This window comes from Homarus americanus, unplaced genomic scaffold, assembly GCF_018991925.1.
Source record: "Homarus americanus isolate GMGI-L3 unplaced genomic scaffold, GMGI_Hamer_2.0 scaffold45698, whole genome shotgun sequence".
NCBI classification, from domain to species: Eukaryota; Metazoa; Arthropoda; class Malacostraca; order Decapoda; family Nephropidae; genus Homarus; species Homarus americanus.
The window spans coordinates 4,979,921-4,994,223 of record NW_024735554.1 but is presented as its reverse complement, the minus strand read 5'-3'; the positions used below and the strand labels follow the sequence as shown (position 1 = coordinate 4,994,223).

Here is a 14,303-nt window from a genome sequence, read left to right as displayed (position 1 = left end):
ACTTATACTCAATCTTATATGTAACAGTAATGACAATACCTAATATATGCATCGAAATACTAATTATCAATATCAACCGCAAAACTCCACGGGTCGACCTGCATTGACGGAATAGCGTCGCGTACATACACCAGATGGAAGGTCAGGCTGTAACGAAAGCTGATGTTATATTTTATGTCAGTATTAGACGAGTAAATGTCTGTTCTGGTACAATTAACCATTGTTTTGTTTCTATTGTTCTCTAACTTCTCTCTATTTATTTTAGTTATATGTCAATGCTTGTGTTTGTGTTGACGTGTGTGCGGTGCTGTGTCGTCAGTTCATACCACACGTTTTGGTGGGTAAGTAATCATAGTGCCGGTATGGTCTGATAATGGTGGGAATAGGCATAATACAGTTATACTCAAATCTTGATGAGGCATCTATTTTCGATGTACAGTAGTTTTACATATTGTCACCATGTTAAGCATTTGTTGTGGGTATTTTGAAACGAAGTCAGAAGTATCTAAGAGTATTAAAAATGTAAAGACTAAAGAAATAACGATAAAGGTGGAGGAGACCGTTAGTACCTGAGGTTAGGTTAGGTCAACTAATAGGTTCTGTGCATTCTCGCTTCCATTTTTGTGATCAGTATCATGTAAATAGTATCTCGGTTTGTGTTCAATTCCTTAAGTTATTTCTTGTCTAACGGTCTCATCCGCCTTTATCCACACAGCGCGGTTGCAATTTTTGATTGGAGGTTTAATGTAATGCTTGTATATACACATTATTATTGACCTCAACTGTGGGGTTTGAATCTGGGCCCACAGGATGGGAAACAGGAACGCTACCTGGGGCCTTTTTTTTTTTAGTGGTAAGTGGAGCCTCTCCCTCAGAATCAGTAGTAGTGCTAAAGTTCAGATTTGCTCCGCAAGGGGGCTGAGGTGCTGGTGAGCACCCTGTTGGCTCCTGGGAAAGTGACCGGCGCAGAGAGTGTATGCGTGAGGCGAATCTGAAATCTGAATCCGATGGTCTGCCCGACTCAACTACCACTGGGGATTTCGTCCCACGGTGGCTAGGACTCTTTGGGAATCGAAATCATGTAGAAATGCCTGGTTGTCTTGAATGTTTCACAATTGGTAAGAATTGTCTTAGAAAGTGCAGGGGGAGAACTATTCAAGACCATGGCAAGTTGTAGATTGTCATCGTAGCTGTTTTCGTGTAGGGATGACCTTGGGTCAAGTCAGCTCCATCCACGAGACCAGGGTTCAGAAGTCAGGTGACTAACTTTCTCTCTTGGGAATACTCGCCAACCTTCCGCACTCTGAGTGCGGCCTATATTGTCTCATTAGCTCCGGTGTGAGCCCAGCACACCTGGCGAGAACCTTATTACGATGCCTCCGTCGTCACGTGGTGGTTACGCTTTCATGATGTATTCCTTCTATCATCATAAACTTGACAATCGTGCACCCACATTTCTGTGGTGTACTAGTAATGGAATCTTCAGTATTATAAGCTAACCACTTGAGCCCAGAATACGGACAAGAAAGGTGATTGCACTTTTGTCCAACAAAGAACAATAACACTCAATAATTCGATGGTCGTATCTCCTAACTTCGACCCAGTACCTGGTAACGGAACTAGGGACAACTCCCGTCCCAGAACCAGCACACTGGCAGTACAGAACCTGCTAATTGTGGGAATGGTCTTATCAGTGAGGGACAGGCATGAAGCGATAGTCTTATGTACTGTAGTAGAAGGCGGAGTCAGTACAGTACTCAGTAGGTGGGCATCCACCGTAGTGTGCATACCCCTCCGGGCCCACTGCTGAATCTCTCGTGCTCAACTCCTCACGCTCAAGAGTTCCCTGCTAATCACACGTACTCAGTGTTGAGTATGGAACAGCTACACCGGACCTTACTGTGTAGGTGGCCCTCTGTACTGTCACCATCCTTCAGGTTCAGTGGCGGAAGTTCCAAAAATAGTCGGTGTTAAAGTGGGATCGAAGCTTGAACTCCTAACAGGAGTTGCCTTTTGATTATATATTTTATTGGTGTTAGAGGTAGGATAGAGTTGTTTTCTAAGATATACAGGTAGATGCGTGAGAAATGATCTACCTCTGTTACTTTGTATACCCATATCAGTTTCCTGTACGCTCACAAACGCACACCTGTATAATGTGACTTGTATTTATTTGTATGTCGAAGCCGACCTAGTGTGCCTTTTAAGTGCATGTAATTTTGTCCTGACATGCCTCTTCATATTTATGGTTCATGGTGTGTTTACCTACTTGTTTAAGCTCAGTTTGTTTTTTGGCTTAAGTTTGGAGTGGATGTTTAGGTAAAGGTAGGTTAGGATGGGTTAGGCCATGTTAGTTACATGCCAGCACTTTTCCACGATTCCGATTCTCAAAGATGTGGACGTTAAAGTTTCTTTTACATCATGGGCCATGCAGATCACATTTATTCAGAGTCGTCACTGGGTAAATCGCCTGCCATCTTTATATTGCTTAAATGAGCCATATTTTGCTGAATTGACGTGAAATATAACGTAAGGACTTGTGCGAATTCATCCCAGAATGTTTAGGAAGTACAGTACGTTTTGTGCCTATTATAATTTTTTTTAATACACACTTTAATGGCATATATTTGAATACAACTAATCATATTTTAGCACGTACGTTTGTATACACAGGCAGCCAGTAGAAAGGTGAGGTGTAAGGAGTACGGATTGCTTTGTCAAGACTCAAAACACAACCTTATCTGGAGGCTTTTATTAAAGAGTTCCTTATTATGTGTTTACGACTGATAAGTTTTCTCAAACGCACTTCACATGTACTGGTATCCTAAGTCAGTATTCTTAGTGATTCATGCGTCTTTTTTCTCTCTCAACTGTGGCTTGATCTTTTCTTTTCAGATGCTCCAACTTTTAAATTATTGGGGGAAGGTTAAGTTTTATTCAAATCACATCTCTAGACTGGTTGATCGATGATTAAATTAGATAGACATACATTTATTCGGTTAGAAATCATTATGGGTAGATTTGCATCATTTCCATTACTTCGTCGTATACCTAACCTGCCTTGCTGCTTAAAATGTTGGGATCTGTCTTAGCCTCTCACACGTTCTCATAAATCCCCACGATGTGCCAAATTACTCACAGGTGCTCATAATTCCTACCACCAGGTGACTAATAGACTCAAAATGAGCCCCTGGAAGTGCTCATCTTGACGAAAGGTACTCTATTCAATGACCCCAGCATGAATTTTAAACAAAACTATACCATTTATGATGACAGTTGAAATGTGCCAATCAAACCTGACTTACCGTAACTTACCTGACTTACCCTAACCTTACCTAACGAAAAATATTACGAGATCATAAGCTAAGGTTTAGTGGTTAGGTTAGTGTTGTGTTGCAGCAATGGAGATCGAGAAATTGTTGTGTTGCAGGGGTAGAGGAGGAGGTGGAGAGACAGGTGCATGGGTACCAGAAATGGCAGATCGTGGCCGCCACAGCTGCCATCACACTGACCACCCTCGCAGCTAAGGATCTCGTCAGCAACAGGGAAGGTAAGTAGACGTTTATGGTTCTCACGCTGTCATTACCACATGTCACGCTCACACACATGGTAACACTCCGTCTCTGCCGTAAACGCTCCCACCACCTTCGCCAGGGGGGGGTACTAGGGGTTCGGACCCCCTCCTTTTCTAAAACAAATTCCAATGCTTTTTCTTTAATGTAGTATTGTACTCGGGCATTTTTGTATGGTAAAAAGTAATTACCATTGACCTCACAATATCTCCTAATACCAAGTACACAAGTACTTCAAAATGGCTCAAAATGCCCATGATATTGGTCAGATTTCATAAGATTTCTGGGGTGGGGGGCTTACAGTGTCCCTCCCTCCCTCCAGCTGGGTGGGCTTGTAGCATAGTGTACAGTATGTGGCCAGTTGTCAAATTTCTCTTTGTTAGGCTCACACACATACATACATACATGTAGGAGATCTCGCACAAAGGATGGAGGTGAGAAAGGAAACTCACAATATATATATATATATATATATATATATATATATATATATATATATATATATATATATATATATATATATATATATATATATATATACAATGCAGTTAATTATTATGACCCTTTGTAAACTCTACTCTGTAATCCTTTTGCGCTACCACTCACAGGATGAGTGTGGGGTGCACAATAAAGTAGCCGCTGTCAGCGGCAAAATCAAAATCAATGCAGTGCTAGGGAGTTGCTGTGTGGCTAGGAGCTTGTTGAGAGGTCTTCTCTGTTTGAGAGCGTTGAGTAGAATGACCTTCACTGCGAGGCTGGGGGTATTTATACGATTCTGCCGGATCAGGTCCAGAGATGTGAAGTGAGCGGCGCTGCTGATTGGCTGAGGTGAAGGCGGTAACTGGCCAATCACCTTGCAATCCGAAAGCGAGGCCCGGTCTATGGAGCTCGCCGCTGGTTGGTTGGTAAGCGGACGGCGAGTGACAAATCGGCAGTTGTAGGGGAGAGTATCCACTGCAGGCTTGCTGTGCTCGCCACGTTACCCTTACCCACAAGTTTTTGAACCTCCCCCCTTTTGATATTCCTGGATCCCCCACTGGGTCACCTTAATATGTAACCTATACTATACCAAATATTTTTGTGCTTTCAACACAACGTTTTGCCACAATGACTCCCTTGTGTAAATGACATTATCTATTTACCTAATTTACCTGACTGCCACCACAACCACAGGGAGCCGTGACGAATATTCATGGTGTTGACTGAGCTTGAAATCTTATACTAAAAGATTTAAGATAAAAATACATGATTTGTGTGACGGATACAGAAGTAAAAGTGTCTGTTAAGGAAGAGAGTAAGGAATAAAATGTGAGAACATTGAATTTAGTAGGCATTAGATAGTGTGGTGCTACTATAGCATGCAGCAATGGAGCTCACATTGAACTTAAATGCTATGATTTTAATTCTAATATTTTGCCTGATCAACACTTGCCGTACCTAGGATAAGCCCCTTCGTGTGCCATGTCAACATATTATAGAGTAGGAAGCATTTTATGGAATATTGACTAACTGCCTTTGATTTTGTAGACGTGTATGAGAGCATCAAGAACTGGGTGTTCAGGACGGGTCGCTCCATCCCGGCCGTCAAGCGGAGGATAGCAGAGTCCCTTGATAACTCCCGTAAAGGTGAGACACGACCACAGAGGTGAGACACGACCACAGAGGTGAGACACGACCACCGAGGTGAGACACAACCACTGAGGTAAGACACACCCACAGAGGTGAGACACGACCACAGAGGTGAGACACGACCACCGAGGTGAGACACAACCACTGAGGTAAGACACACCCACAGAGGTGAGACACGACCACAGAGGTGAGACACGACCACCGAGGTGAGACACAACCACTGAGGCAAGACACGACCACAGAGGTGAGACACGACCACAGACGTGAGACATAACCACCGAGGTGAGACACACCCACAGAGGTGAGATATATATCAACAGATGTGAAACACAAATCTGAAGGCAAGGTGCACATCCCCAAAAGAAAAATATTAAAAAAATGCATGAAACTATACCTTTTTAGTTTTATTTATTTCACTTATTAATAAAGTAGGGTTATATAATCTTTCTTTTAATTTTATAATTTATTGTATTGATTTATTTATCATGTAGGCCTAAGTGGTGAATCTTGCCCACAGTTAGCATAACAATCCTTTTGTCTTGAAAAAGTTGATTTGTGGTGAATTTTGCTGCCAAGAGAACAATGTTTTGTCCTACCTTGTGTAACAGGTGCAGTGGTAGAGTACAATGTGTGATCATATTATTTTTTGTTTGAAAAAAAAAGTTTAAGGACCTTTTATGGCTGGTAGAATGATGTTTAGTGTTCTGTGACTTGTTGATAAAGTATGGTAAATATGTGCTAATAATTATTTAATTACTGTCATAGATCTAGAGAAAAGCATGTTTGAGGACAATGGATTGCTCAGTGTCCAGCCACCACTGAAGACACTGCCACCCACTGGCTGGACCAGGGAGCAAGTACTGCAGGAGGCCAGCAACATACTCAGAGAAGGTCAGTGATTTCTGGCCTCTCACACACCTGTTTCCTGGATTGCTGTTTCTGTACTTAAGACCTAAATCTCTACTTATACTGACACTTCCAAATAAACTTTTCTTTATCTGTTAAGGCACCAATTTGATACTGTCACCATACTGAAATTATCACTCCAGTCCTGTTTCTCCAAATCTTTACAGGTATTTGTATTTCTGGTAATGGTTTTATGGTTCTGTATGTCCTGTATCTCTTTTTCTGTTTGCATTATTAACCACTTGTTCCCATTGATTGTAACTCATCAGCATCACCGTTTTATAGCCATTTACAACTCTTGTGTGGTTTATCCGACAGGAGCTCTCCATCAGGTAATTGTAGCGAACCCTTGCTGCATGGTCTCTTGTAGTCTCTCTTGTCAGGTTCTTAACTCTAATGTCATTTCTTACAACCTCTCCGTGTCTTTCTTGGGCTATACCTGGCTCTCATCCCCTCCATATTTAGGTTCATACACCTCTAGACCCAATTGGTCTCATCTATTACCTTATTTACCTAAAGGCCATCTATTAGAGGTGGCCATGCCAAAGGAAGGAGGCCAGTGGCCTGTGTAGGATTCCTCTATTGTTCTTAATAATATTGTCAAAAGTTATTTTGAAGCCCAATACTGGGCTGGTACACCATACCATAGGTCTACCACCATCTATGTGACTAAATATTTCCTGGTTTGTTCTCCATGATAACTTGGCGAGCTTGTAGTTATGTTTCCTCGTGTTGGTGGTGCTTGGCATCACATAGAAATGGCCCGGGTTTATGTTTTCCATCCCTTTCAAGATTTTTAATGTTTTAATGAGATCTACCCTATTGTGCCTTGTCTGAAGGGTTGTTAGTTCTAAGACCCCCAGCTTTGAGTAGAGATTCAATTACCCAGTCACCTCAGATGCCCAGTTGCCTGAAAACACCAATTTGTTGCTTAATACAGCCTTCTGTTTAGGTGTGGATATTCCATTCAGCATTAAACTCTGCTTTCTATTCCAGGCAAGTATGAGTGGCGGGATGGAAAGATCTCTGGTGGGGCTTTCTCAGGCTCAGACGACATGTTCACTAACCTCCTAGAGAAGATATATGGCCTCTTTGCCTTCAGTAACCCACTTCATGCTGACATCTTCCCTGGTGTGAGGAAGATGGAGGCAGAGATTGTCAGGATGACCATCTCTCTCTTCCATGGAACTGATGAGCAGTGTGGATGTGTGAGTTGTCCAGATTCAAGGTCTTGTCATTTGGGATTTATGTTTTGAGTTTTCTCTGCTGCAGTTGATTAGATTTGTGAATAATGTCATGTGGCCTTAAACAATTATGTTTGATATTACCGTATTTATGTGCCCTTCGGCATATTTTTTTCACCAAATTTCACGACACGACTTTTGTCTTTCATTGTACACTACATACAGTACCTCTACTGTGTTCCCCTATTCAATGACTACAATATAGAATTTAGATTTTCAACAATTGAACACATTTATTGGAATAAAGTCCCAACTTATGGATTTTAGTGTGGTTATCAAACTTTAGAAGACCTGTTGGATAATATTTCAGAATAACTTTTCCATAGCCTTATAACTATGTACTGCACTGTACTCTTATTCATCACCTTCCTTGTTTTTTCTTGGATCTTTATATCTGTGTGGCCCTAAAGTTTACCTGAAGCGCTGCTGGTCCCTGCCACCTCCCAGTAACTCTTGCCCAGAGTTCCTCTGGTTCTTCACATCACCCTGGGAGACTTCTTCTAATCACTCTTTAGATCCTTGTATTAAGTTCACGTGTCATAAAATGACATCCATCAATTAGGATTTACCTCCCCCCTTCCTATGTGGACATTTATCCCTCCCTCCCCATTAAATTCGGATTTTTCAGAATATGCAGCTCTTAGAACACACAATAATCAATATTTCAGGAAACACCATCTCTCCAAGAAGACAAATATTCTCCTACCCCAGGCCACACTACCTCCTCTCCCAGGAGCCAGGATACAGTATACTTCCTCTAATAGGTTAGTCTTTCCCTTATCACAATACACACCAACTGCTTTTTCAACATCGGTCTCACTAACCCTTCTCCTAGTCACAATACTCCCTCGTCTAAGTCAAATTTGCATCCTTTCCAAAACTCCTTCTCAGTTTCTGTACGTTACAGATAACAAGTGGTGGATCTGAGAGTATCTTGATGGCAATGAAGGCAATGAGAGACTGGAGCCGGGAGGTAAAGGGCGTGGAGAAACCGGAGATAGTTGCTTGTGTGACAGTCCATGCAGCTTTTGACAAGTCTGCCTCCTTGCTAGGAATAAAGATCAGGAAGGTAGGTCCTGTGTCCTTCCCCACATATCCTTCAAGTGTAGCAACAATTGGGCACATTGTTTGCCTGATGGTTGAAGATTCTGTCTTCTGGATGAAGTTAGGACTACTATAAAAGAAATAAGCCTTCATAATTACAGGGTATATCACAAATTACTGGAAACAATAAGTGTGAAGTACTGTATTTTATGTTTACAAGAATATGACTGTAATTGTAACAACAGAGTGTTTGAAGTTCAGGTTTTTATGAGGTGATCTCTCTCCCTTAGGTACCCATGGACCATAATACTTGTAAGGTCAATATAGCAGCAATGCGACAGGCCATCACCAGCAACACTGTCATGGTAAGTTGTCTCTAGATAATGGATCGCCTGGAGTGGTTACAGAGTCCAGAGTTTCAGAAAATGGCTGTGCAATATAAGAGATGAGAAGTGGTGGTGCTACTAGTGGTCGTATGAGATAGAAAATTGGAGTTAATAATACTAATTACCAAATTTACCAAATGGCTGCTCCAAATAGTGATGGTTTAAGTGGTGATTTTCAGTATTTAGTATCCCACATCATGTTTGGAAGCATCAAATTATCAGCAGTCAAACCATTCATAGTATGAAAATGCTATGTACTGTACTTAGAATATTGTCAGTTGTAATTATGTTGTTCTATTCTTGTACTGTATTTTGTAATGGAAGTTGAAAACACATGGAGTATAAGTAATTTTATTTCAGTTAATAGGTTCCATGATTCTGCCATCTTTCATGTGTGAAGTTTTGAAAATTACAAAATATTTTTCATTTGGTTGCTTCAGCTAGTAGCATCTGCCCCAGAATTCCCTCATGGTATCATTGATGATGTGGAGAAGATAGGTGCTCTAGGCCAGCAATACGATGTACCTGTCCATGTTGATTGTTGTATGGGCGGCTTCATCCTCCCCTTCATGGAGGGTGCTGGCTATCCTCTTCCTCCTTTTGACTTCCGTGTTCCGGGAGTTACCAGTATTTCCGCTGACACACACAAGGTGATGAGACACGCACCCATTGATGAAATACTTATGCAAAACAATTTAGAGGTATTGCCATATTTGTAATACTATTTCTGAATAAACCCTGTGACTCATCAGACTAAATCTCATCTCATTCCTCCAGTATGGGAATGCACCCAAGGGCTCCAGCGTTATCATGTACCGGAGTGAGAAGTACCGACACTACCAGTACTTCGTGGTACCTGATTGGCCTGGTGGTATCTACGCCTCCCCCACTATACCGGGGTCACGTGCAGGAGGTAATGTAGTGGAGTATATTGAGAGTGTAGGAGTGAGGTATACTGAGTGTAGAAAATATGGTAAACAAACTGTAGTGATAGGGAAGATACTGACAGTGTAGTTACAGGGAGAGGGACTGACAGTGTAGTGATGGGAGGGATTGACAGTGTAGTGACAGGAGAGGTAATGACAGGGTAGGGACTGACATTGTAGTGACGGGGGAGGGACTGACAGTGTAGAGAGGGATGGATGAAATCAATAAAGAAGACTAATCAGTGAAAAAAGTTTTGGTGCACTAATTAAGGAGCTTTCCCTAGGGAGGTGAGAGAGTAGGGGGGGGGTGGTGAAGGGTGAGATGTGGTGGTGAGAGGGATTTAGGGAGGGGGAGATGGGGTGGTAAGGGGAGAGTGTTAGGGTGGTAAGAGGGATTTAGGAAGGCAAGTGGGGGGGAGGGGAGAGTTAGGTGTTGGTGAGAGGAATTGAAAGGTGAGGAAGAGGTAGAGGGAAGAGAAAGTTAAATACAGCATTGGAGAAGAGATAGAGGCAAGTGAGGGAAGGCAGGTAAAGGGAGGGAGAAGGGAGTGTGTGAGAGAGGACAGGTGGGCGATAGATCAATACCCACTTTCCTGTGTTCGAGGTAATCTAACTCAAGGATGGTAAAGCATTAATTAATTATTTTGCCTACGGGTATGTCTTCAATTTGCTATATTTTTGGGATGAAGACAAGGCTGATAAAATATTTAACTGTTTTAAAAGATGCCTGTGCATTAGCTTGGTTTTCCAGGATTAAACCTTAGGGTTTCATGTAGGCCAACCTTTAGCCCTTTCAGTGGCTTATACAGGGTTGGTGGCATAAATCAACAGTATCTACATTTTGGCCATGTAATACTGGATATTAAAATAATTTACAATTATTTACCAATAATTGTAAACCATCAGCAGTTACATAAAACATAAGTCAATAGCACTAATATAAAAGGTAGGTTAATAATATATAAGATAAAAATATACTAATGGCAGTAATACCCAGGGTTGGTGGCAGTGTGCTGGGCAGCACTAGTTTACCATGGGGTTGATGGCTACACTGAGACAACCCGCAAGATCATCACTACTGCTAGGCACATCAAGAAGCAGTGAGTCTTATTGTTTTCTTTGGTAATTTTTTTTCTCTTTTAATTGGAATTTACAAGTTCAACTACTTTAATACATTTATAATACTACTGTAATGTACACTACCAGTAACAGAAAAATGCCCAAAATCAAGATCAAAATGTTCCAGGTTTTGTAATTAGTGTAGCAAAACGATTAAAGATTTTCAGTCATTAGGACAAGTATTTATCAACATAACTTTTGACCCATATGGTTACCTTTCTACTGAATAGCCATATCTTGATCTAACAAGCCTTCATCTCTTCAAAACAAAATATCAATGCAGGAACAGTGAATTATGAGTTTACAAGTAAGTGTTCTTTGTCCCTACACAGGCTGAAGTTGATTCCTGAGATCCAGTTGTTTGGGGATCCTCTGACATCCATTGTGGCCTTCACCAGCACAAATGCAGACATTTTTAAAGTGGGAGACATTTTGGGTCAGCATGGGTGGCACCTCACTTTTATCCAGTATCCTTCTGGGTGAGTTACTGGATTACTGTGTGAATGTACATGAAAGAAAATGGGAGACATGTACTTGGCCCCCATAATCCAAAACATTAACTCTTCATCGTCATAATAAAATACAGTAGTCATTCATGTATCAAGTTGTGGATCCATGGCATAATAACCTTCCATACTATCTTGATTAACTAATAAAATGTATAAACTAATGTGTTTTACTGGTACTGTAATTCTTATAGATAATTTTCTTCAACTTGTACATACAGTACATTTGTCTGATCTGATTCATTTTTATTGTTTCAATTCAGACTACATATATGTTTGACGTCCTTACAAAATTCTGATGACTTTGCCGAGCGTTTTGTGACTGATGTGAAAAAAGCTATCACGGAAGTGGGAGTCCACCCAGGAGACAGTACTGGTCTTGTAAGTATCATACAATTTTTGTATATGAGTACAGTTTGTGAGATTAGTGTTTTATTTCTGAAGATACACTTGTTAACCATTTTTGTATGGGGTCCACTCTCTGCTGAATAAAATTGCCTGGGCCAAATAAAACATTTAAACTGACATCCCTGTAGTGAAGGGGTTAAGAGGTACCAGTTTCTTAATGAAACAAGAGGTGCTTGGTCATCATATGAATTGTGAGTTTTGGCATTGGGGTATTTGTCATCACTGCCACCACCATTTTCCATGCTTGTGTGCGTGGGTTAGTCAAAATTACCTGACGGGGTGCATGTTGCACTTGGACTTATAGTACAGTACTGAACCACCACCTCCCATTTCTTAGCTGGCTGCAGTCATGAGAGCCACCTTGTGTAGGGAGTTAGGTTAGAAGTGGAGGATTAATCGTGAAATCCATTTTATTACTTAAGCCCATAGCCAGGCAGCTCTGATACCCTCCATTAGGGTAGCAGGTAGTTGGCAGGAAACTAAATGGTTTATACAGTTGTGGACAAAATTACCTGGACACTTGACAGTATCTGAGGATCATTAGGTGAAGGCTTTTGGAATGTTAACATATATTCTTAGATTTTTCTTTGTGTAAGACTATTTTTTCCATTTTGAGGTTCCAACATAACGTGATAAAAAGCAGTGTTATTAAATACAGTATAAACCCATCATATAATGACCCAAAAGTAGATGCCAGATATTGCCAAGTGTTCTGGGAATTTTGTCTGCAACTGTACATGTTAAGTAGGCATTGCTTTAATAGACCTCCTGTTTTTAATGTTGACTTTCACTTCCAATCTGTTTTTTAAGGGAGAGTTTCAGTAACTGGGATGGGTGGGCATTCATATGATTAATCCTTAGTTTGTTGCATAGCATAGGATAGTAAAATCTTACTAAAATGATATTCCATTTAAGTTACCTGTTTAATGAAAAACATATTACAGTACCTTTGTGTTTGAATACATAATATCTTGTCCACAGGGGAAGGTGTATGGTACAGCAGCAGATATACCAGATAAATTCTTGATAGGGGAGGCAGCAAAGGTTTTTCTTACATGCTATTATGAGACTGAACCATCCAAAGATGAAGAGTTAGAGGAGGTGAATGACACTGAAGGTGAAGAAACCACAAAGGGAATATAACAGGTGAAGCAAAATTTTCTTACTGCACGAGTGAAAAAAATGCACAGTTACTGTAGAATGTGTAGTACAGTAGTTACCTAGGTGTCAGTCACAGAATATAAGCACAGGCAGACCCAGATTTACAAATGTGGTTTACAAATTTTCAAAAATACCTTTTGTTTTAGTCTGTGCTTTATTTTATGAATGGAAAACCTGGTTTAATTTTTTTTCCATATCATTGTAAGATGCTGACATATGCATCTGGAAAGCTTCCCATACTGAGCCTGGCCAGTACACAGTGCAGTCTAGACGTTTCATGTGTGCAGCAACATTTCTTAAGAATTTGTGTCACGTTGTTCAGAAAAACTAAACATGAAACCTTCACATAGAGTATTGTGGATTTATCTTAACTAATTTTGATTACAATATTTAGATATCAAGATGGGATGATTTTGTTCATTTATGGTAGTGTTTACCTCACTGGTGTAGAAGCCATGCATACCTCTTGTAGAAAGGAGGGAGCGATGGACATGGAAAAAATGCACTACACTTGAACCCCGACTAACAGGACTACTGTACTTTAGTAATAAAACTCCTGAAATTGCTGGTGATAATAGTGATGACTGCAGCAGGAAGTTTAATAAATGTTTTATCTACTCGATTCAAGCGATGACCGACATGGATGTGACCTTTAGCTTAGTTTGAGTAAAAAAAATTTCAAAAGAGTCGTATCTCCCATTATTAACAATGGAAGTCCGTGAAAAATATGCTTCAACTTACAAAATGTTTTCAGAAACAACTCTCATAAATCACAGTCTGCCTGTATGTAGTACAGGCAAACCTCTATTTACGATGTCCCCATCTACGACAATTCGCGTTAAAGATGCTGGTATATTAAGACCACTCCCCTATTTGCCATGTAAAAAAGCCCACGGTAACAATTTTCATCATCCCGCCAACTTGCCAACTCGGAATATGGAATAGATCACTCACTTCATTTCTCAACTACCTGAACGCTGCCTCGTGACCATCTGGTGAACTAAGTCCAGCCATTGTTTCTTCTTGGTTACATGCGAGTAAGAAATAGAGTTCTATATCTATTGGTCATCATTCGTGTTGTTATTTAGCATCTACCTTTTTTATACAGTGAGAAAACACCACTAAAATTCATATTGTACTCTGCTTTGGTGACTGAAGTTATTTTTGCTATGTTTTTTTTTTGTGACTACAAAGTGCTTTGCCTCTGTTGCTCCAAACACGAAGTGAGCAGCGGCAACCGGTATCATTATTTTTTTTAGCATTTTTCCCTTTGCAGTTACAGGAAATTACAAAGTTTTAGTGTACTATACAGATACAGTACATGTACTGTTCTCAGTTTTAGTGACTGTGAGGTGTTTTCTCTGCTTCAGTGACTGTGAAGTGTTTTTGCATTGACTGTGAC

The 14,303-nt window shown here is 40.6% G+C and overlaps 1 protein-coding gene across 2 annotated transcripts in view; it reads left to right on the top strand.

Moving 5' to 3' along the window:
• Positions 1-343: 343 nt before the first annotated feature.
• Positions 344-14,303, top strand: part of LOC121871433 (sphingosine-1-phosphate lyase-like) — a 29,921-nt gene continuing 15,961 nt past the window's right edge. The window contains exons 1-13 of one of the 2 annotated variants that reach the window (XM_042373725.1): positions 344-1,903; positions 3,431-3,550; positions 5,100-5,198; positions 5,967-6,092; positions 7,104-7,315; positions 8,259-8,420; positions 8,686-8,760; positions 9,222-9,431; positions 9,559-9,694; positions 10,705-10,807; positions 11,159-11,305; positions 11,596-11,713; positions 12,722-12,886. In XM_042373725.1, coding sequence (XP_042229659.1) covers positions 1,876-1,903; positions 3,431-3,550; positions 5,100-5,198; positions 5,967-6,092; positions 7,104-7,315; positions 8,259-8,420; positions 8,686-8,760; positions 9,222-9,431; positions 9,559-9,694; positions 10,705-10,807; positions 11,159-11,305; positions 11,596-11,713; positions 12,722-12,883 — 1,698 coding nt within the window. In that variant the 5' untranslated portion in view covers positions 344-1,875 and the 3' untranslated portion in view covers positions 12,884-12,886. The remainder of the gene's footprint in view (positions 1,904-3,430; positions 3,551-5,099; positions 5,199-5,966; positions 6,093-7,103; positions 7,316-8,258; positions 8,421-8,685; positions 8,761-9,221; positions 9,432-9,558; positions 9,695-10,704; positions 10,808-11,158; positions 11,306-11,595; positions 11,714-12,721; positions 12,887-14,303) is intronic. The other variant, XM_042373724.1, reaches the window with a different exon arrangement.